The sequence below is a fragment of the Silurus meridionalis genome, chromosome 18 (assembly GCF_014805685.1).
Source record: "Silurus meridionalis isolate SWU-2019-XX chromosome 18, ASM1480568v1, whole genome shotgun sequence".
Lineage (NCBI taxonomy): Eukaryota > Metazoa > Chordata > Actinopteri > Siluriformes > Siluridae > Silurus > Silurus meridionalis.
The window spans coordinates 21,568,423-21,590,592 of record NC_060901.1 but is presented as its reverse complement, the minus strand read 5'-3'; the positions used below and the strand labels follow the sequence as shown (position 1 = coordinate 21,590,592).

General features: G+C 40.9%; 2 protein-coding genes across 6 annotated transcripts; both read right to left on the bottom strand.

Annotated features, from left to right (window-relative positions):
• Nucleotides 1-1,559: 1,559 nt before the first annotated feature.
• Nucleotides 1,560-9,664, bottom strand: dusp10 (dual specificity phosphatase 10). Of its 4 annotated transcripts, none has more exons than XM_046872796.1 (5): nucleotides 8,358-9,664; nucleotides 7,229-7,411; nucleotides 6,188-6,991; nucleotides 4,420-4,788; nucleotides 1,560-2,501 (listed from the first exon to the last, which is right to left on the bottom strand). In XM_046872796.1, the coding sequence occupies exons 2-5, from the start codon at nucleotides 7,269-7,271 to the stop codon at nucleotides 2,236-2,238; spliced, it is 1,482 nt and encodes a 493-aa protein (XP_046728752.1). In that variant the 5' UTR covers nucleotides 7,272-7,411; nucleotides 8,358-9,664; the 3' UTR covers nucleotides 1,560-2,235. The 4 variants fall into 4 exon arrangements, with proteins under 4 accessions (XP_046728752.1, XP_046728750.1, XP_046728751.1 ...); XM_046872794.1 differs by having other exon boundaries at nucleotides 7,229-8,738; nucleotides 8,981-9,664; XM_046872795.1 differs by having other exon boundaries at nucleotides 7,229-9,105; nucleotides 9,136-9,664.
• A 1,346-nt stretch (nucleotides 9,665-11,010) lies between these two features.
• taf1a (TATA box binding protein (TBP)-associated factor, RNA polymerase I, A) lies at nucleotides 11,011-21,940 on the bottom strand. 2 transcript variants are annotated; one of them, XM_046872798.1, is made up of 9 exons: nucleotides 21,703-21,940; nucleotides 17,068-17,231; nucleotides 16,799-16,912; nucleotides 15,468-15,666; nucleotides 14,591-14,706; nucleotides 14,360-14,518; nucleotides 13,160-13,226; nucleotides 12,942-13,065; nucleotides 11,011-12,719 (listed from the first exon to the last, which is right to left on the bottom strand). In XM_046872798.1, the coding sequence occupies exons 1-9, from the start codon at nucleotides 21,824-21,826 to the stop codon at nucleotides 12,494-12,496; spliced, it is 1,293 nt and encodes a 430-aa protein (XP_046728754.1). In that variant the 5' UTR covers nucleotides 21,827-21,940; the 3' UTR covers nucleotides 11,011-12,493. The 2 variants fall into 2 exon arrangements, 1 of the variants encoding a protein (XP_046728754.1); XR_006928510.1 differs by having other exon boundaries at nucleotides 12,578-12,719; nucleotides 12,942-13,079.
• Between the last annotated feature and the right edge of the window lie 230 nt (nucleotides 21,941-22,170).

Sequence of the window (22,170 nt, the reverse complement as noted above, 5' to 3'; positions counted from 1 at the left end):
ACAAATGATGGAACAATACAAAAAATGTAAGGGAAATAATTTTTTTCGAAAATGTTTGAATAAAATTAAAATAATAAATTAATCAATTAATAAATCAGTACACAGTTACAGTCCATTATACAAGATTTTTTTTCCTCTTTATTTCTTTTTTTTTACTGTAAATTATGCTTATTATAAAGGTCAGAAATAATAATTATAATAGTAATAATTTAAAAAATTTAAAGAATTTCAGGGAAGGAAAAAAAAACAACACACCAATTGAACGTAGCATGGTTAAGGTTTCGAAGGCCCTCGTTTAATGTAGCACCTTTTTTTTTTTTTTTTGGAGCGATTGACACACTTCACGTTTACGACCAGACACAAAGATCCACCTGACTACAGGCATACACGTCATAAGGCCAAAAGTATTGGGACACCCGCCTCTTCCCCCCATGTGCTTCTTCATGCGTTTGTTCACACAGTATTTCAGAGGCGCGCAATTGCACGCCAAAAAATTGTCCCTTCACATAAACCTGTGGCACAAAGTGCACAAAGCCCAGCTCCATAAAGATCTTGAGTGGCCTGCTATAGACTTATTTTGTTAAGCCAAGTTTATCAGTACCTGACTTTACTAACGCCCCCTTGTGGCTGAATGAAATCTCACAAATCTCCACAAAATCTAGTGGAACATCTTCCCAGAAGAGTGGAACAAATCCTATAGTCGGGTGTCCACAAACCTTTGGCCATATAGTGTACAATAAAAAAAGAGGTTTGTAGACGATTCGAATGATTATTGAAGACCTTTTGAATAACGGAATATGATTATCGAGGGATTTATTCGTTCATGGCAAAATTTCAGACTTCGGAGAAACGTGTCTTTTATCGAATTATTAGAAAATTATTTTTCTAGTTAATACGCGGTGATGGTGTAACCTTTGGCTTGTTCTGGAGCAGGAAAGGAAATGAAAGATAATATTGGAAGCACTGAGTAACAGTGTTGATCAGTTTCACAGTATATGGTTTATATCGTATAACAGTAAAAGAGGGGTATAGGTTAATATTTCCTTTTTTTTTTTAGTTGTCCATGCAGCATAGAATTCTCATTTGGGATATATATATATATACACACACATACAGTACAGACCAAAAGTTTGGACACACCTTCTCATTCAAAGAGTCTTCTTTATTTTCATGACTATGAAAATTGTAGAGTCACACTGAAGGCATCAAGGGCTATTTGACCAAGAAGGAGAGTGATGGGGTGCTGCGCCAAATGACCTGGCCTCCACAGTCACCGGACCTGAACCCAATCGAGATGGTTTAGGGGTGAGCTGGACCGCAGAGTGAAGGCAAAAGGGCCAACAAGTGCCAAGCATCTCTTGGGGAACTCCTTCAAGACTGTTGGAAGACCATTTCAGGTGACTACCTCTTGAAGCTCATCAAGAGAATGCCAAGAGTGTGCAAAGCAGTAATCAAAGCAAATGGTGGCTACTTTGAAGAACCTAGAATATGACATTTTTCAGTTGTTTCACACTTTTTTGTTAAGCTGGTAGACCAAAACCAACCTGTTCCAGCATGAATCACAAAGTCCACAAAACCAGCTCCATGAAGATCTGCTTTACATGGGTTGGATGTATGTGGAAGAAGTTGAGTGGCCTCCTATTGAACATCTTTGGGATGAACTGGAGCACAACCCAGTCTTCCATACTTTCTCACTTGTGTCTAAATGAAATTTCCACAAACTCTAGTGGAACATCTTTTCACGGTTTAGATGTGTTAGGAAGATCTTGGTTGGCCTGCTGCAGAGTTCGAACCTTGTTGAACACCTTTGGGATGATTTGATTTCCCCCGGCTTCCTCACTTCCTCACAATAAAATCTCCACAAAATCTAGTGGAACATCTTTCCAGAAGAGGGGAAGCTCTTATAAGAGTGAATAGGACTGGAACTAAATGTTAAAAAAGCATGAATATATTATGGTCAGGTGTCCACAAACTTTTGCCCAGGTATTGTATAATATTTAAAGATGAAAAACCTTGTTGCTTTTCATGTGAAGTTTTGCACAGTGCTCGATTCCGGTATTTAAAAAAACAAAACAATAAAGGAACAACAGACCAGATGAATCTTCTTCTGCCAAACATCTTTGAAGACCAAAACGACGTGCATATCTCCATATAAATCCATGCATAGGTGGGGAAAGAAATCCCTTTCAGGCATGCATCCTCATTCAGTCTCCAGGGGGAACAAAACGTTTAGTCCTACACGATGGTCTCCACTCCGATCAGCTTGGGCGTGAGAATGCGAGGAGTGACGCCGTTGTTGAGATCTCCTTCGAACTCCAGGAGCTGGCCCATGAAGTTCAGGTTGGGCGAGATGATTGGTCGTCGCATCTTCACGAACTTGTAGGCGTCCATCATGGTCATCCAGGTGTGTTTCATCAGGTATGCGATGACGATAGTGGCCGAGCGTGAGACGCCCGCCTGGCAGTGAATGAGCAGTCCTTTACCTGCCTGGTGGGCTTCTTCTGTGGATGTAGATGAGAAGAAAACGAATATTTAAAAAAATTCAACCTTGGATTATGTGGCATTGAGTGGCTGCTCATATTGGCCCATCAAGCTCGTTGGAGAACTTTGGGTAGCAAGCAAGTAGGCAATGAACATTTATGACTGCATGTTTTGGAAACCAGGAAACACCATGAAGGACAAAAAGCCTGGCAAAAAGTTCCTGCCAAATTCAATACGTAAGTCTTACGTATATCTATTTTTTCCATTTTTATTTCCCCACATCTCTCTGTCAGAGCCACCACAGGACCCAGCAGATCCTAAAAACAAGTTCTCGCGATCGTCCCAGAGCAGCTTTACAAAAATAAACAATGAATTTGAAAAGCTATGTTATTCTTGGCCCGTCTTCAATAAGGGCAAAAGAATCGGTGGGAGACGGATTTCCCGCCATGATCCTAAACAGGTTTGAGCTTGGAGATCTGTTGCTATGATGGGATGAGCTTCAAAGAACCAAATTTATCCAGATCAGGTCAAATCATTAATAAAATCCAGATAATTGAGTAGTTTTTTTTGGAAGGACATTTAAATATGTTGTTATAGAACCTTAGAACCCATAATAGATCCATTCTTCAACTATTCAGGGAGATTCGGGGAGTAAAATGTACCGTATTGTGTCGTGCTTTATTTTATTTTGAAGGGTTAATTACATGATATTAGAGGTTAGATTTTTGTTTAGATCGTTCCTAAAAAAACTCAAGATAAGATTTTTTTTGAATGTCAGAAAGGAGCATTTGAAATGAGCTCATTCCAGCCAATAGCCAATGTCTAGGCGGCAAATCTAATCAATCTAATGTTATTTTCCAATTAAATAAAATTGGGGGCAAATAAAATTTCAATGCGATTCCAGATTTAGTTAATTTGAAATTCAACTAGCATCAGTTTATAGTGAAGTTCAAAGTCCTACAGTTCTTGAAAAACCTTTCATTTAGCGTTTGGGAAGCGAATGTTAGGTTTCTAAGCCGTTCTATTGGTTCAAAATCTGGAGGGATGTGTTTATTTCTCTAAAGCTGCTTTGTGACAATTTTCCTTGTTTAAAAACTAACCAGTTAACATTTGAGTTCAATTAATTTTTCACAATAAACAAGAAGTCCAAGATGCACAGGCTCTGTTGGAACGTAACCCGTCCCAGTTGGCCTGGGAATATTACAAATTTAGAGGCAATATTTATTCATGGATCTATTTATTCATGTTTATAACTTTGGGCTGAAACGAGTAAAAGAGAAATTCCTTCATAAAAATTTTTTTTTTATGGATGTGGTGGGGGAAGACATGCAGGTAGTTGGTGTGAAAGAGGCAGATGTAGAGAATCTGAAAAAGGAATATGGACCATATATTTACTATATAATCATTATATTATAGACTAAATTTTATATATAAGCATTATTGTGTCGTTTACTCTCATTAACTAAAGAACCCATGGGTCTTTGTTTTAGCTGGTAGTCCAACTGTATCCTGAGTTTTATTTTTTTTTTTAAGTGTTTAATTAGACCAGAGCCACAAAATGCTGCTCTAATGAATCACAATAGACTAGGATATGGTTTAGGCCTGGTCTCTGTAAGGTTTAGGCCTGGTCACTGGATGGTTTAGGCCTGGTCTCTGTAAGGTTTAGGCCTGGTTTGTGGATGGTATAGGCCTGGTCTCTGGATGGTTTAGGCCTGGTCTCTGGATGATTTAGGCCTGGTCTCTGGATGATTTAGGCCTGGTCTCTGGATGATTTAGGCCTGGTCTCTGAATTTTGTGTTACTAATTATTCACCATCTTGGAAAGCTTTATCAATGTACATCTTAAATTTGATGATTAGATGATTAGCGTTTATGGTGTTATTGGTAACTGATCATAGGAGGGCACAGAAGCCAGAAAATCAGAAGGCAGATACTATACCTATAAACTCAAACGCTTCTTCAAAGTACTGTCGTAGGTTCTGCTTGTTGCTGTCGGTGGCGGGTAAGCGTTTATACTTGAACATTCCTAGGTCGTAGAGGTATAGTGGGAGGTGTGTGGTAACGTTCAGTATGTACCCAATGTTCATCCTTTGCATTTGGTCGAGGTCCTGTGCATCACGCTCGTTGCCCAGGAACAAGAAGGGCAGAACAGAGGTCAGCTCAGCATTCTCAATGTCAGGGCTGGAGGGCAGCAAGTGAGGTAGCGCCCCAGACAGAGCAACAGCTGCACCAGCATCGTGACCCTCCTGAAGTTGTAAGGAGTTCTCGCACAAGTCCTCGTGGTCATGTCGGAAACTGGAGATGCCTCCTGTATGGGACATTTACACACACGGGATACTAGTAAGTGACATTTTAGTTACTTTCGCTACGTTATATCAGATGTTCACAACCTTCTAGTCCATGCATTTATACAGCCGTTTGAGTTCTCAAAGCGCAGATGTTTGCTTTCGTTAGATAAAACTAGGTCCTTCTTCTTGTATATTATCTTGTATGAATGTTTTCAAATTTTCTTGGATTAGTCAGTCTTCAGACCTACTGCTGGAATATTGGTAGCAACATCTTGAGCCTAGATTAACTTGTAGCACAACAGTCCCACTCATACTTACCTAGAAATAACATTTATGAAATGGGCAAACTTTCATATTTAACCACATCTGCATTAATCAAAAGGTGATGCAGGCTCTTTATTGGTACCTTAAAAGGCTCTAGAAGGCGGTAGAATTTTCTCTTTCAAAGCCACCTTCCAGTTAGTGTTCAGGACTCTGTTAGCTTAATAAGGCCTTTCTGTTACCTAAAGGTTTATATCTGGAGGGATCATGACTATTGAGAGTTTTGGTAAACCGGGATGTTATTGGCAGAACTACTGCCTGTGGCATGTTATAATTCTCTGAGAAATGTTTCAGAATATCAAATTATCATTTTCAGAAAGGTAACCATTGAGAAGATTGAAGCATAGATAAATGGAACAGAGGGAATGCAAAGAACATTGTGTATGAGTGAACAGATGAAGGCCCTGTGTGGCCTCACAGTGTGATGCTCAGCAAGCAGCACACTGACAGATGCACTAGCATATCAATTCAGTGCCTGCTAGCCCGGCCAAAATGTAAAAAAATATAGCAGTGTTTACAAGGCAAGTAGCCGAATATTTATAGACAGTTCACTGTTTATGGCTATATATATATATATTTCCTTCAACATTTCTTGGGTCTCGCTAAGTGTTTGCTATGGAGTTCAGATGGATTTAGAAATGATAAACATTTTAGCAATTGCTAAACATGAGCAGCAGATGCCCCGGCTTATGTAAGCTTTAAAAGTACATCTGTTTGCTTGAAAGGTGCCAAATCAGCCTGGAAAAAACAAAACAAAAAAAAACAGTAATTCGTATGGCACTTGCAGTAAGCTTATTTGAAGAGAGTTTGTACTGTTCGACCTAGTTTCTAGTATCCTCACCCAGATTATTAACAAGATAGATGTTTTATGCTTGTTATTACTATATTGTGCTGCCATTTTTGACTTTTACTACATACTGGTACAGAACAGGAGGCAAGAATTGGACTCTAAATCGGTGGCCAAACTCGGGATCGCAAGGTTAAGTTCAAGATTTCCCAGAACTGCCAAATAGCTACTGTTGGCTCGTAAAGTTGGCAAGACTCTTTGCGAAAGGAGTTTCTGCCAAAAATATAACAACATTTTAAAAACGAGCTAACCTTGGAGAACAATTGGGTCCCTCCCGTCCCTGCGTAGAGAATCCAGAACTATGTGCAAAGGTTGAGAGGATGACATTCGAGCCGGATCTATTGTCCTTTCATCATAGATTATGATCTCTTTCGAAAAAACGCCCCTCAAGGAGTCCTTGCTTTGGTGGGAGGAAATGAGATTCAGCACACTAATCTTGCCCTGCTCCAGGCGTCGACGGCTGATCTTGTCCGAGCAGTTAATATGCACAGCTCCTCGGATATGGCTCTTGTTGTAATCCATAAAGGACCTACAGTCTATGATCAGTGGCAAAGGCCCTGCTGGATGACCTGTGGGGCAAAAGGTCATCATCTGAGCCAGCTCACTTGGATGGATGATGCATACAGCGCCTCTGGGGGTGCTGGACGTGAGACTGGGTGCACTGTAGGTTTCGCTATGGCCCACTGTTGGCCTTGAGAGACCTCCGGGTCCTCCATAGCTGATGCCTGAGTTCAAGTTGGGGCTACTTGTACTGACCTGGCTCAGTTTCTGGGTCAGGGTCTGGGTCTGGCTGTCTTTTTCATAAGTGCTAACCATGCAACAGCTGGCACTGTTGCATCCACACGTCAGGGAACGAGTGGAGCTGCTGGATGAGGGCATATAAGTGAGGTTGGTCACCTGGATCTCCACCACAATGGTGCCCACGGAGGCTTCCAGGTAGGCGGTGTCCAAAAAAAATTGTAGAGGTGCCACAAATCTGTCATCGAGAGAAGATGGAGGCATGGACAAACTACAGAGATAGGCGGGCAGGCAGCAAAGAACCCCAGCTGACGAATCTGGGGGAAGAGTGGTAGAAGGTAAGAGGTATTAATAGTGTATGTAGTTAGGTCTGTATTCACGTCTCAGAGAAGCCCAGCTGCATCTTCACTTCAATTTAAACATATCCAACTGGCCAATCACATGGCAAAACCACAATGTTTCAGTTCAAACGCTTTATATCAAACATCAGTGTGAAATCTCAGTGATGTCTGTTTTTTGATAGTCTAAATATTCAGCAATTTGTCAGTACCCACCTTGTTTCAGATTCTGAAAGAAGATTCCGTTCTTGGCTGACATGAGCAGCACCCGATGTGGTCTTCTGCTGCATCCCAGCAGCCTCAAGTTTCCATGTCATGCTTTTTTGCTCAACACACATGGATGGACTTTGACATTTAAACCCAGGGGATGGGGGCCTGGCTACTTGCCTAAATGAATTCCTGCGATACAATCATAAAATAATTGGGGAAAAAAAAATCCCTCTATGTCCACTTCTAGTCTTTTCTCTTCTAACCTCATACTACTAGGGGAAGGTGGTAGATCAGTGGTCAAGGCTTTGGGTTGCCCGGAAGGTCCGGGGTTCAAGCCTTGATATCGCCAAACTGCCACTGTTGGGGCACATGAACAAGGCCCTTAATTTTCAGTTCTCCAGTAGCGCTGTATGGCTGACCCCCAACTTTCTAACATCTCTGGGATAAGCGAAAGAATTTCACTGTGCTGTAAAGTACATGTAACAAACGCTAAAGCACCAGCTACAACTGTTGCTCACTGGATGTTTTCTGTTTTCTGCACCATACTATGTAAACTCTAAAGATTGCTGATCTCATGGGGGTTTTACGCACAACACACAAAGTTGCTGCCGTTCAGAGAACTGTAATCGAACCCTATCATGGACACACAACTACAGTCTCAACTCAGAGTTCTTGGAGCAACACGGATCATTCCTCCTTCTTGTGCTTAATGGGAAAAGCTTTGGACCAGACTGTTTTGCATCTGTAGGATGTTCTGTGTTACACTTTAACCACATGACTGTCTGGTCTTAATATCGTATGAATGGTTTAAGGTGCAAATGTTCCTATTAAAGTGGCCGGCGAGGGCTTGTTTTCATGAACTACTCGGGCTGCGGACTCGTTTAAAAATAGCACAGAGCCCTTTCTGAAACTCGGCATGAGGACGTGCTGAGAATATGATATACAGACACGTCCTGCATCCGACCTCTCTCTCTCTCTCTCTCTCTCTCTCTCACACACACACACACACACACACACACACACACACACTCCTGGTTTATCATGTTGCTTTATCATTTGCTTTTCCAGTTCACACTTGCCGGTTCTGAAAGCTCATAAACATGTACACCCATCGCTCCTCCACCGTTCAACTTACCTCTGGTGTGCTTTAAAAAAAGAATCCTTGCTGGGATTTAATGGCATTTCCTGCAAATGCTTCTCCTCAAATCATTCACACATCTCCATCCAGTTCTTCTCAGCAGCATTTTCACTTTCTGCTTTGCTCCGTGGTACTACCAGCTCAGTTGCACAGACTCTCACTTCTGAGTGCCACCGGATCAAGCCAATAGATTTCTTCATCGGTCCAGTAATCAGAGCTCTACTGGCTATGGAGCCAAAAAAGGAGGAGTAGGAGGAGGAAAGGATGGGATGGATGAATGTGAAGTCAGCTTGCTGATCAGGGAGCAGTGCTTACTCAGCGTCCCGTGGATGTTCGTATTAAATCTAGTGAACAGGTCCTGTTACATTCCCATTGAATCTGGAATATACACAATAGATGCTTTCAGAGGGTTGTCCTGATCGTGATTTTGACTTTGGGCTGCTTAATTGATCTTTTTTTTTGCTTTTTCTGATAATAGCACCATTATAGCCATAATAAATCGGCTACGGTACAGTTACAGCTTCGGTCTAATTATTGTAACAGCTTCAGTTACAATTAGTTTCCCTACAGTTAACATAATCATGCATAGTTAAAAGTTTCACACACGTTGCTCTGCCTACCTTTCTCATTGAGGTTGTTGTTTAGCCCCCCTTTCTTTCTTCAGGTCATTGCTAAGCCCTCCTACCGTGTTGAGGACATTCCTCAGCCCCGCTACCTTGTTGAGGACGTTGTTCAGCCACCCTACCTTGTTGAGGACGTTGTTCAGCCACCCTACCTTGTTAAGGACGTTGTTCAGCCACCCTTTGTCAGGAACTGGGCTCTTGTCAGGGTTTTGTCTTGCATTACTGCCTTTGTCCACCAGTTGTTCCCATTGTTCTCTTATGTTGTTCTCCCTCAGTTTTTTTATTACATTGTGTGTGTATGTGTGTTTTCACCCAGTCTAAGTGTCTTTGCTTGTTTCTTAACATTTAACGCTCATCCCTTTTGTTTGTTGACTATGTAAATGTTTTGGCCTTTCTGAGGATCTGTTTGGTTTTGTGAAGATTTTAATCGTCATATATTTGTAATGTTTTTGGGGAGGATTTTTGCTTGTGGATTAATGTTTTTAGTATTTCTAGACTTTGGACTGTTTATTTTTTGTGCCTTTTTCCCTTTCATTGTTATTGGCAGTGTTGGACAACGTTACTTTTAAAAGTAATGCATTACAATATTGAGTTACTCCCCAAAAAATGTAATGGAACTAATTACATTACTTAGTTACTTTTTATGGAAAGTAATGCGTTATATTACTTTTGCGTTACTTGTATCTCTTTCACGCCTTACAGGTTTAACAGGTGTAATATAGATAATTTCCATTAAGAAATAAGTTATATTAGAGCAAAAGACATGTCTTAAACATTTAAAATGTTTAATAACTTCTCAGAGAACAATATGATGATCAACTAAATTTTGACCACAAGGCTGAACACTTTCCAGTCGCACTTCTGTACACTGCTTTGCAATCTGCCTTCGCCATCAGAAATGTAACTATCGTTCGTGTATATAAGGTTAAGGGTGTGGGCTGCACACCGGTGATGTGGAGGGAGAACATACCTTTCACTGTCATCTCGTAAAACATCATGCAATTCCGTAAATATGACCTCGTCCTTGTCTACATCATTTTCTGCTTCATCATCAGCTTAAAACATTCTGAACGCTTTTACAAAGTTTGCGCTATTATCAGTGACCGTGGCAGTTTATCTTCCCACAAAGAGCAAACGAGCTGTGAATTTGCTCTCTTTCTCTGCTGTGATGGCATCGTACATGTGTCTCCCACGGAAAACTTTTATTCTGAGCAGTCCATAGATCTGCAGATGTCGGCAAAAGTTTTCTATATTTCTGTCTCCATTTCCATATATGCAACATTGCATAATGTTGCATATATTCATTATATAGACACACACACACACACACATCTGTAGTGCTGTGCTTTGCATGCAGACGGTTTTTTTTTTTTTTGAAGTGGTATTTTTTGCAGTTGACAAGAGCTTTTCACCAACACATAATCTACACTTAACCATTATTCCTTTCTCCTTCTCCTTGACTATTTTAAAATAATAAGAATACTTCCATTGCAGTAACTTTATTCTCTGGTTTGCCATCTCCGCTCAGATATTAATGTGTAAATTTATAAAGTAACGTGCTACTTTACTCGTTACTCCAGAAAAGTAATATTATTACGTAACGCACGTTACTTGTAACGCATTACCCCAACACTGGTTATTGGAACCTTCACCCTTTCTCGACGCTTGATTTCACCTGATCCCCTGGGGATTATTCTGAGAGAGTCTGACTATCAATCTGACAGTCTTGGTTCGAATTCTGGCCTTGACACAGGTACAGATACAGTAAAAGCTTAAGTATTGCTGATAGTTACAGCTTCACTACAGTGACGACAGTTATAGTCCAGTTATACCTGCATTACAATTGTTTATTTAAAAAAATATAGTACGGGGGTTTGCCTTTGCATTTTGTTTCCGTGAAAATGTCAGTCGCCAGATTTACACCAAATTCCTACTGTACATAAGGGAGGTCAGAACTAACATGGGGGTGTGATTAGTTTTGTCCTGTAGAATCCTGTAACACTGCAGAGCGGAGAGACTCAAACACAAAGGTTTATGATGAACTTTATTATTAAATGAGTTACAGCAACAAGTTCAGCTTCAGTACATTTACAGGAATCAGGAACAGTTTCGCTTTACAACAGTTACAGTTTAACACATACAGCTCCCTTACAGTCGTACATAGGATCAGTACAGTGATAGTCAGTACAATTACAGCTTCAGTTTCAGTACAAATATTTATACCATTCACACACTCAAGGTCTCAGATCTCAGCTTTGGAAAGTCCTAAAACAAAATGATTTACGCCATTGTGTTAGTCGTGACCTCCATATCATGTGAATTTTGTGAAAATCGTAGAATGCTAAACTTTCGGCCAAAAAAATAGTAAGCCTTTGTGTTTTTTCGGTGAAAATGTGACCGTCACCAGATTTACACTAAATTCACACTGCACATTAAGGAGGTCAGTCCTACAGCAGTGTGATTAGTTCTGTTCTCTGACTTAAAAAAAAAAAATCTGAGATCTGCTGATATGTAGAATTTTGTGAGTGTGATGTGTCCAAAAAAAAAAAAAAACCTTCTCTGATCTCAGCTCTGCAGTGTTACAGAACAAAACTGATCACACCCCTGTGTTATTCCTGACCTCCTTAATGTGCAGCGTGAATTTGGTAAAAAATCAGGTGATGGTCAAATTTTTTGCAGATTTTATAGGTGAAAAATTCGATGTTCTGCGAATTTTGCCAGTTTCACATCATACGTTAGGGAGGTCATAACTAACACAATGGTGTGATAAGTTTTGTTTTCGGACTTTCCAAAGCCAAGATCTGAAGTGTGAGCTCAGTGTATAGAATGTTAAGAGTAGAAGATCTCCGGTTAGCAGTGTCCGAAAACAAAACTAATTACACTTCTGTGTTTGTCCTGACCTCCCTAACGCAGGGTGTGAAATTAATAAAAATCTGGGGACGGTCGAATTTTCACCAAAAAACACAAAGGCCCTAACCCCTTACTATTTTTTAGGTGATAAATTCGATGTTCTCTGCTTTTCACCAATTTAACACTGTGGATTAAGGAGGCCACGACTATCACATGGGTGTGATTTATTATTTTTTTATGACTTTCCAAAGCAGAGATCTTCTGCTCTTAACATTCTACACAGTTCACACACGCAAGGTCTCAGATCTCGGCTTTGGAAAGTCCCAAAGCTTACTTAATTACACCACAGTGTTAATCGTGTCCTCCCTAATACACAGTAAGACTCTGGTGAAAATTGGATTATGTTGAATTTTTTTGATATACTCATGTTATAACTTTAACTGAAGGTGTACAGAAACCAGTAAAGAGTTAGTATTTCTGACTATAATGCATCAGAAATGAAGAGCTCGGATCTCAGCCCCGTGTTAGTCCTGACCTCCACAGCGTTAAAGAGATCGCGACTAACATCTGTACATTACTACATTGGTTTGGTCTTAGAAACAATAACAAAAATGTTCAAAAACCTCAAGAAAAACCATAAAGAACTCTGAGATTCTATAGTCAGGCAGGATACAGCTCCAATACGTCCATCGCGTTCAGCGCACGCAAAGTCCTGTTCTCTCCGTACCTACTGACAAAACCCATGATTTTCTTGACTTTGATTTTGAGAGACACGAGTCTTGGGCTTATTTTCAAATCCATCCTGGTGTGGGCGTTCTTGAAATGCATTTTCAACCAGAGGTCTTTTCTTTCTTCGCACTCTTTCTTCAGAAGGTCCTTATGACATCTACGGGAACGGAAGAACAGTATAAAAGTACAATATATGCAGAAAAAAAAAACTTGTGGACACAAACAAGAGGCTCCTATGAGCTTTTTGAACATCATCTCATCAATGCTGAGATATATATAAAGATGCAGGAGGCCTTCCATACTTCTAATGCTTTACTGGATTGTCATCTTTCTGCAAAAAAAAATTAATAAATAAATTGCGGCGGATTTTTTTCCTTACCTCTTACTGAAGCACCTGGCAATCCTAAACAAACACAACCACGCTTTCACGTTTTTCTTCCAGCAGGAGTATTCTACAAGATCCAAAGCGATGCAGAGGGCGCGTTGCAAATTCTTCGGTTCTCCTGATGAAAAAAATCTATATTTTACTACATATAACTTTAAAAAAAAAAAAACTGGATATATACTGAAAAATAAGACAATTTGCTCTAAATTTACTTGACAACATCAGCAGTTTGCAATATTTCAGCATCAGCTCATGACTCGGAACCAACGAGTGCAGCCCCTGAAACAGGACGAAGCTATATAGTTATACAATTTTCTGGAAAAACCTCATGAGAAATGCTTGGATTATTATCCTACCAAAATCACACGTAGATAATGAACAGGGAAGAAAAGCCAGAGGTTTTAGCTTAATGTTTTTAAGGCTGTGGGCTTTAGATCTGAAGGTTTTGTGTTTTTCCGGGTTGCGTTATACAGTACGAGAGCGGCCTCTGGAGGCGAATCACTGGACACCGGCTCTGCTTTCCCCATGATAATTTGAGGCTTCTTAACTTACTTTCTTTCTTTCGGCTTCTCCTGTTAGGGGTCGCCACAGCGGATCCTCCGCACGTTTGATTTGGCACATGTTTTACGCTGGATGCCCTTCCTAACGCAACCCTCCCCAATTTATCCGGGCTTGGGACCGGCACTGAGAGTGGCTGGGGATGGTTCCCTGACCGGGGATCGAACCCGGGTCGCAGCGGTGAGAGCGCTGCATCTTAACCACTAGACCACCAGGGGACCCCTTGAGGCTTCTTAACTAAATATTAAAATAAACCTAGAAATTAACAGTGTTCTACTTTTAAGTCTAATTATAATAAGTTTCCCCTGTTTCAAGTTCAATTTTTTATTCATTTTGGATGTAACATTTTATTTGAAGTATTACCTCATGTTTCAGTTTAAATGCATGTCTTTTTGACTCAGTAATTAAATATTCATATTTATCTCTTAGCACATTTTCATGATTCAGTACTGTGTTTTCCCCTCATTTTTATAATGAAGCGCAGTACTATTTTACACTGATTTCTTTTTCCAGTATGCATTTAAAAAACTCATTTGATTAATTAGAAAAAGAAGAAAAGTGCTTCATACTTGTCACATGTACATTACAGCAAAGTTGTTAGAAAGTTACAGGACCCCTTGAGCACAGAGGGTTGAGGGCCTTGCTCAGGGGCCCCAAGAGTGGCAGATTGGTGATACTGGGGCTTGAACCCACGACCTTCTGTTCAGTAACCCAGAGCCTTAACCACTAAATTTAACCCTCTGTTTTTTTCTTTAGTTGCACTAGCACACAATGACTTCTAAAGAAGTGCACACCTAAAAACCTGTGGAAGCAAAATGTCAAAAGTAAAAAAAAAGAGGTGTAGTACACGGTACCTTTAGAGTAGCAAGAAGCTCGTCACGTGAAGCGTTGTGCTTTTTCTGATAGTTGTACAGGTAAACATGAGCATTGGGGTTTGCTGGAAAGTCCTTGTTGAAGGCGTAGTGTTCGAGTAACTGTAGAGCTTCTTCTTTATTGTTGTAATATTCCAGCATCTGGCAGAAGAACAACCGTTTTAGATCAATCCGTCAAACGAGCATCGAGCAAACGAAACGAAAACAACTCACGTCGACGCAACTGCACACGAACTGATCCCAGACACCGGGCTGTTTGATGATTTCCTGCATGGTCACTAAGGCTTGTCTGAAGTAGCTGTGCATCTCGTTATGCTGCTCGCCCTCCTCTGGTGGAAACGGAAAAAGCATGCCATATGCTATGAAGCTGTTCGGAGGTGAAGCGTAATCACAGTTCCTAGACGTGGATTATCCCCAAACTACCCACATTTGGAACGGCCCTCTGAACAATGGCAGAGACATATTGAAAATGTAATTTAAAATATATATTGTACTCGTCTGTATTTGGTAATAAAGGTTGGCTTTTATACAAAAAAATCCCTCAGTTATTAATGAGGCACTGATTTATTGCCAAAAGTGTCTTTCTTTGGCAAAAAAAAAAATCCATAACGATAGTTTTTCCGGGTTGTGTTATACAGTACGAGAGCGGCCTCTAGAGGCAAATCACTGGTACCACTTGCTGTTAGTTTTTATATCAATATTTATAATTAATTAATTATTTTTATGCCTTTTTTCCCCCATTTAAAATCATAAAATCTCCACAATAATACTGGTAGTCACTCAGGCCCGTGGAACTTTCCAACCCACTTATTTATGTGGCACTTAGAAAAGGTTTGGGGACCCCTGATGTAGAGGTTCTATGCAGAAATCCTCCATAGAGCTCAGGAAGGCCATTAGGAAATGTCTACAATTGCTGTCTGACACAACTGGAACTAGATGTTCCTCTGGTTCCAGGTGTTTATAAGCAGTAAAAAGCACATCAGCTGAACTTCCAGCCAATCAAAATCCAGTACTCAAACCCGACCCATCCAGAGGTAAATAAACATACCAATCGTGGCGCTATTGATAACCCGATCCGTAACTTTTCTACCTGCATTTGATGTGGACGCTCTCTTTGTAGACCAGATCAGATAATCTAGGAAGCCACAGTATGCATGGATGAGCTTTAAACCTAGAGCCTGTCTCGCAGACTCCTTGCCGTATCTCCAGCTCGCCGCGACTGTCAGCTGCTGCTTGGCTTTCTGAATGTGGCCGTTCAACATGAGGTGGAAAGCGTACTCCAGACAGATCTTTGATGGAAATAAAGAAAGAAAGGCTTTAAACACACTTAAAAAAAAAACAAAACAAAAAAAAAATGTATCTCTTGCTCTCGGCACTACACGGAATCCGATCTGTTAACACGGGTTACCGCACCAGAAATACCATTTGTAGTGTGTCATGAAGCTCAGATTTTGTTTTGCGCCTGCGGTGTATAGACTTATATATTATTTAATACTATGTAGGAGATGGAACCTGAAGGAGATTGGAGACTGTAAGGTGTTGATGGGGGACAGTGTAGATGGACAGCATCGGATGGTGGTCTGTAGGATGGTTTTGGAGGTGAAGAACAAGAGAAGAAGAGTGAAGACTAAAAGAAGAATAAGATGGTGGAAACTGAAGGAGGAAGAGTGTCGTGTGAGGTTCAGGGAAGAGGTCAGACAGGAGTTCGGGTGGTGGTGAAGAGGTGCTGGATGATTGGGGAACTACTGCAGGAGTGATGAGGGAGAAGCTAGAAATGTACTTGGTGTGACATCTGGAAATAAGAAAGGTGGACAAAGAGACGTGGTGGTGGAATGAGGAACTGCAGGAGAGAAGAAGGAGAAAGAGGTTGGAGAAACAGAATGATGAGAAAAGTAGGCAGGAGAACAAGGAGATGCAGCAGCAGGTAAAGAGGGATGTGGCAAAAGCCAAGGAAAAGGCATATGAGGAGCTGGACACTAAGAGAGGAGAAAAGGATTTGAAGCGATTAGCCAGGAAGAGGAACCGAGTTGGGAAGGATGTGCTGCAAGTTAGAGCAATAAAGGATGGAGATGGAAATGTGTTGACTGGTGAGGAGAGTGTGATCGAGAGCGAGAGAGAGAGAGAGAAGGTTGGATGGTGTGGAGTTGGTTGGTACCCCAGAGACGTATGGGAGGGTGGTGCAGGACATGTATAAGTACAGTGTGAAAAGGAAAAGAGGAAGACCAAGGAAAGAGTTTGTGGATATGGATGGAGGGAGGACATGCAGGTTAGTCGGTTTGAAAGAGGCAGATGTAGAGGACAGGAGGGTATGGAAACGGTTGATCCGCTTTGGCGCCCTCTAGTGGAAGCAGCCCAAAAAGATTTTATATCTTATTTAATGAAAAAAAAATAAAAATTAGCAATTTTACATTTTCTTCAAACCTTGGCATAGTTTTTCACGCCGCTGCTCTTCATCCGCTCGTACAAATCGTTAAATCTCTCCAGGTCGCTGTCCGGGTGGTGCCGGAGGATCTCGATGCCGAGTCTCCAAATAATCTGATGGATTAAAAAAAAGTTTTTTAGATTGGGTAGAAATGCACGATGTCGCCAAAAGTTGTCCCAATTACCCGAATATTATGGGATGGATAAAGCAGATTTGTGTGTGTGTGTGTGTGTGTGTGTTATAAACAATATATAGATTTTTGACGCACTTCACAAGCTATTGGCTGCTCGACTGAGGTTTCCTCCAGCGCCTGAGAGTAAACTTCTAAATACCGCGTCGCCTCCTTCCAGCGGTGATGCAGGACGGCTTCTCGGATGGCGTGGAGGCACATCCTCGTCGATTTACGTAACCCGGAAAAATCTTTACGCGGCGCTGAATTACAAAAACATCCAAACAATTACTACAATTTCATACGAATAAAAACAAAAAAATCTTGAAGCAAACTATATTACACATACTATAAGACCAAAGGTTTGTGGACACCCAAGCCTAAGATTGATTGCTATGTTCCTCTTCTAGAACATGCTCCACTCTTCAAGATATTCCTCGAAATTTGGTGGGCTACAAAACGTGTTATAGCTGGAATTTTAAATCATATATTTCAGATGTTAAATTTATTCTTAAAAATCGTTATGGAAATCTGCATATACAAGTCTAAAAAAAAAATATCGATCTTTGAAGTGAAAATGTGTAAGAAACCTGCGATTTTTCTTTACAAATTATCTTGAAAAGTTATTTATTCCTACACAAACACACAAACACACACAAAAGCAAACTGTTAAAATATATTGTAAACTTTTACATGTTACATTCATAAAACACAATTTGCAAATTGTTCAATTTGATATACAAAAAAAAAAATTCATGTTAATTAATTTAAAAAAATTTAATTCTTCGTTAAATAACATCCCCACAATGCACTTAATAATGTGTATTTTGAGTGTATCTCTTAGGAAAAAGAAACATTTATAATTTACAATTTTTTACATTTTTCCAATTTTTTTTTTTATCAATGTTGTGTGAATTTTTCAATATGGAGACGTACATTTTTTTGTATTTGTTGAAACTTTCTCATTATTGTTTTTAACTTAATAAATAAATACATTTAAAAAAATTCTACATTTTTATTTATTTTAATTTTATTACATTACAAAGTTTCTGGGCCAACCCAGACATTAGGGAGGAACCCAGCCATTATGGATGCACAGGCCAGTGCACTCTTAGTGCCGGTCCCAAGCCCGGATAAATGGGGAGGGTTGCTTTAGGAAGGTCATTCAGCGTAAAACGTGCTAAATCGAATATTCGGGTCACGTTCGAAAATTTCATACCGGATCGGTCGAGGCCCGGGTTAACAAAGACCGCCACAGGTATCGTTAGCCGACAGGGTACCGGTGGAAATTGGGCTACTGTTGGCCGAAGGAGGAGAAGGAGAGGAGGAAGACGTCTACAGAGACGGCAGGGAAAGGAGCAGTGCAGGAGAGTGGAGGTTCGGGTTGGTACTTTAATTGTTGGTACTATGACTGGTAAAGGGAGAGAAGTAGCTGATATGATGGAGAGGAGAAAGGTAGATATGTTGTGTGTTCTGGAGACCAAGTGGAAAGGGAGTAAGGCCAGGAACATTGGAGGTGGGTTTAAACTATTCTATCATGGTGTGGATGGAAACAGAAATGGTGTAGGGGTGATTCTGAAGGAAGAGTACAGTAAGAGTGTAGTGGAGGTGAAGAGAGTTTCTGGTAGGGTGATGAACGTGAAGCTGGAAGTTGAAGGGATGATGATAAATGTCATCAGCGCCTATGCTCCACAAGTTGGCTGTGAGATGAAAGAGCAGGAAAGATTCTCGAGTGAATTAGATGACGTGGTAGGTGGTGTACCTAGGAAAGAACGATTGGTGATTGGTGCAGACTTTAATGGGCATGTAGGTGAAGAGAACAGAGGTGATGAGGAGGTGATGGTAGGTATGGTTTTAAGGAGAGGAATGTGGAAGGGCAAATGGTGGTAGATTTTGCTAAAAGGATGGAAATGGCAGTGGTGAACATGTATTTTAAGAAGAAGGAGGATCATAGGGTGACCTATAAGAGTGGAGGAAGGTGCACACAGGTGGACTATGTGCTATGCAGGAGATGCAACCTGAAGGAGATTGGAGACTGTAAGGTGTTGGCAGGGGACAGTGTAGCTAGACAGCATCGGATGGTGGTCTGTAGGATGGTTTTGGAGGTGAAGAAGAAGAGGAGGAGGAGAGAGAGGACTAAAAGAAGAATAAGATGGTGGAAACTGAAGGAGGAAGAGTGTAGTGTGAGGTTCAGTGAAGAGGTCAGACAGGAGCTTGGTGGTAGTAAAGAGGTGCTGGATAATTGGGAAACTACTGCAGGAGTGATGAGGGAGGCAGCTAGTACTTGATGTAACATCTGGAAATAGAAAGGAAGACAAAGAGACGTGGTGGTGGAGAGAAGAAGGAGAAAAAGGTTGGAGAAACAGAAGTGGGATAGACAGAGTGATGAGAAAAGTAGGCAGGAGTACAAGGAGATGCGGCAGCAGGTAAAGAGGAATGTGGCGAAAGCCAAGAAAAAGGCATATGAGGAGCTGTAGGAGAAGTTGGACACTTAGAAAGGAGAAAAGAATTTATACTGATTGGCCAGGCAGAGGGACCGAGCTGGGAAGGATGTGCTGCAAGTTAGAGCAATAAAGGATGGAGATGGAAATGTGTTGACTAGTGAGGGCAGTGTGTTGAGAAGATGGAGAGTATTTTGAGCAGCTGATGAATAAGGAAAATGAGAGAGAGAGAGAGAGAGAGAGAGAGAGAGAGAGAGAGAGAGAGAGAGAGCGAGAGAAAGCGAGAGAGAGAGAGAAGGTTGGATGATGTGGAGATGGTGAAGCAGAAAGTGGATAGGATTAGTAAGGAGGAAGTGAGAGCAGCGATTAAGAGGATGAAAAGTGAAAAGTCGGTTGGACCAGATGACATACCGGTAGAAGCGTGGAGATGTTTAGGAGAGATGCAGTGGAGTTTTTAACCAGATTGTTTAACAAGATTCTGGAAGGTGAGAAGATGCCTGAGGAATGGAGAAGGAGTGTGCTGGTACCGATCGTTAAGAATAAGGGGGATGTGCAGACCTGCAGTAACTACAGGGGAATTAAGTTGATCAGTCACACCATGAAGTTATGGGAAAGAGTAGTGGAAGCCAGGCTGAGAGAAGAGTTGACAATCTGTGAGCAACAGTATGGTTTCATGCCGAGGAAGAGCACCACAGACGCATTATTTGCTTTAAGAATGTTGATGGAGAAGTACAGAGAAGGACAGAAGGAATTGCATTGTGTATTTGTGGATTTAGAGAAAGCTTACGACAGAGTGCTGAGAGAGGAGTTGTGGTATTGTATGAGGAAGTCAGGTGTGTCAGAGAAGTATGTGAGGGTGGTGCAGGACATGTATGAGGACAGTGTGACAGCAGTGAAGTGTGCAGTAGGAACAACAGACTGGTTCAGGGTGAAGGTTGGACTGCATCGAGGATCGGCCCTGAGCCCTTTTCTGTTTGCAGTGGTGATGGACAGGTTGACGGACGAGGTCAGACAGGAGTCTCCATAGACCATGATGTTTGTGGATGATATTGTGATTTGTGGTGAGACTAGTGAGCAGTTTGAGAAGAGCCTGGAGAGGTGGAGATATGCGCTGGAGAGAAGGGAAATAAAAGTCAGTAGGATTAAGACAGAGTACATGTGTGTGAATGAGAGGGAGGGCAGTGGAGGGGTGCGGTTGCAGGAAGAAGAGGTGGAGAAGGTGGAGGAGTTCAGGTACCTCGGGTCAACAGTGCAGAGTAATGGAGAGTGTGTTAGAGAAGTGAAGAAAAGAGTGCAGGCAGGGTGAAGTGGGTGGAAAAGAGTGATAGCAGGAGTGATTTGTGATAGAAGAGTGTCTGTAAGAGTGAAAAGGAAAGTTCATAAGACTGTGGTGAGACCTGAGATGTTGTATGGATTAGAGACAGTGGCATTGAGTAAAAGACAGGAGGTGGAGCTGGAGGTAGTGGAGCTGAAGATGTTGATATGTTTATTGGGAGTGATGACGATGGACAAGATTAGAAATGAGTTTATTAGAGGGACAGCGCATGTAGGACGTTTTGGTGACAAGGTGAGGGAAGCGAGATTGAGATGGTTTGGACATGTGCAGAGGAGGGACATGAGTTATATTGGTAGGAGAATGCTGAGGATGGAGCCACCAGGAAGGAGGAAAAGGGGAAAGCCAAGGAGGAGGTTTATGGATGTGGTGAGGGAAGACATGCAGGTAGTTGGTGTGAAAGAGGCAGATGTAGAGGACAGGGTGGTATGGAGACGGATGATCCGCTGTGGCGCCCCCTAATGGAAGCAGCCGAAAGAAGAAGTGGACGACGACAAAGATTCTGGGCCAGAAGCCATTATATGATATGATATATATTAATAATATTTTATTTACTATTAATTAAATTAATTCACACAAAAAAATCAAGTTAAGTAGAAATTCTTTGTTAAAAAATGTTCCTGTAATGCGCTTTAAAATTTTTATTTTTATCTCTATAAAAAAAGAAACATTAGCCTTTTTCCCCTCCTTTTTATATTATTGAAAGAATGTAATTTACTATGGAGATTTTTTAATTTTTAAACTTCTTTCAATTAAGTTCTCATTTAATTAATAATAATAATAAACAAAAAAATGTAAACCAATTAAAATCACATTACAAACTAACATTCAGACCGGAAGCAATTTTCTAAATGTGTTTTCTAAGCAAAAAAAATCCTCTCTAAAAGGCTCTTTAAGAACGCCTCAATTTAATGCCCTCCGACAAAAAAAACCACTTATTGCACCTTTAAGGTTGTTTACCTCGACTGGGTTTCCTGTGCAGCGAATCGACGCGTTTTAGTCTCTGACTTCTTTTCTCATCCTCTGAGGTGCCACGGTTCCTATCGGAATCTGGAACATCGGTTTCCAGCTCGAAATGATCCATAATTTGATGTTTTGGTTTTCAATAAACTTCTTTCAGGAGCAAGGAAAAGCGTGCCCTCTCCAATCGCAGGGCACACGTGTTACAGGGGCCGACTTCCGGTTTACTTCCGCGTTCGAGCGGATATTTCAGAATAAAAGTCTCTTAGCGATAATAATAATGGGTACACAATGGGTATTATTATAAAGTGCTAAATAAAAATACGTACTATTACTACTTATGATGATAATAATAAAAATAACACACAAAAAAATCTTCTGAGTGCAAAAGCACATGGATTCTTTAAAGAAATAAGCAAAAAAAAAATTATCATAAAAAAATCATAAAAGACCATTTCTGCCTCCATC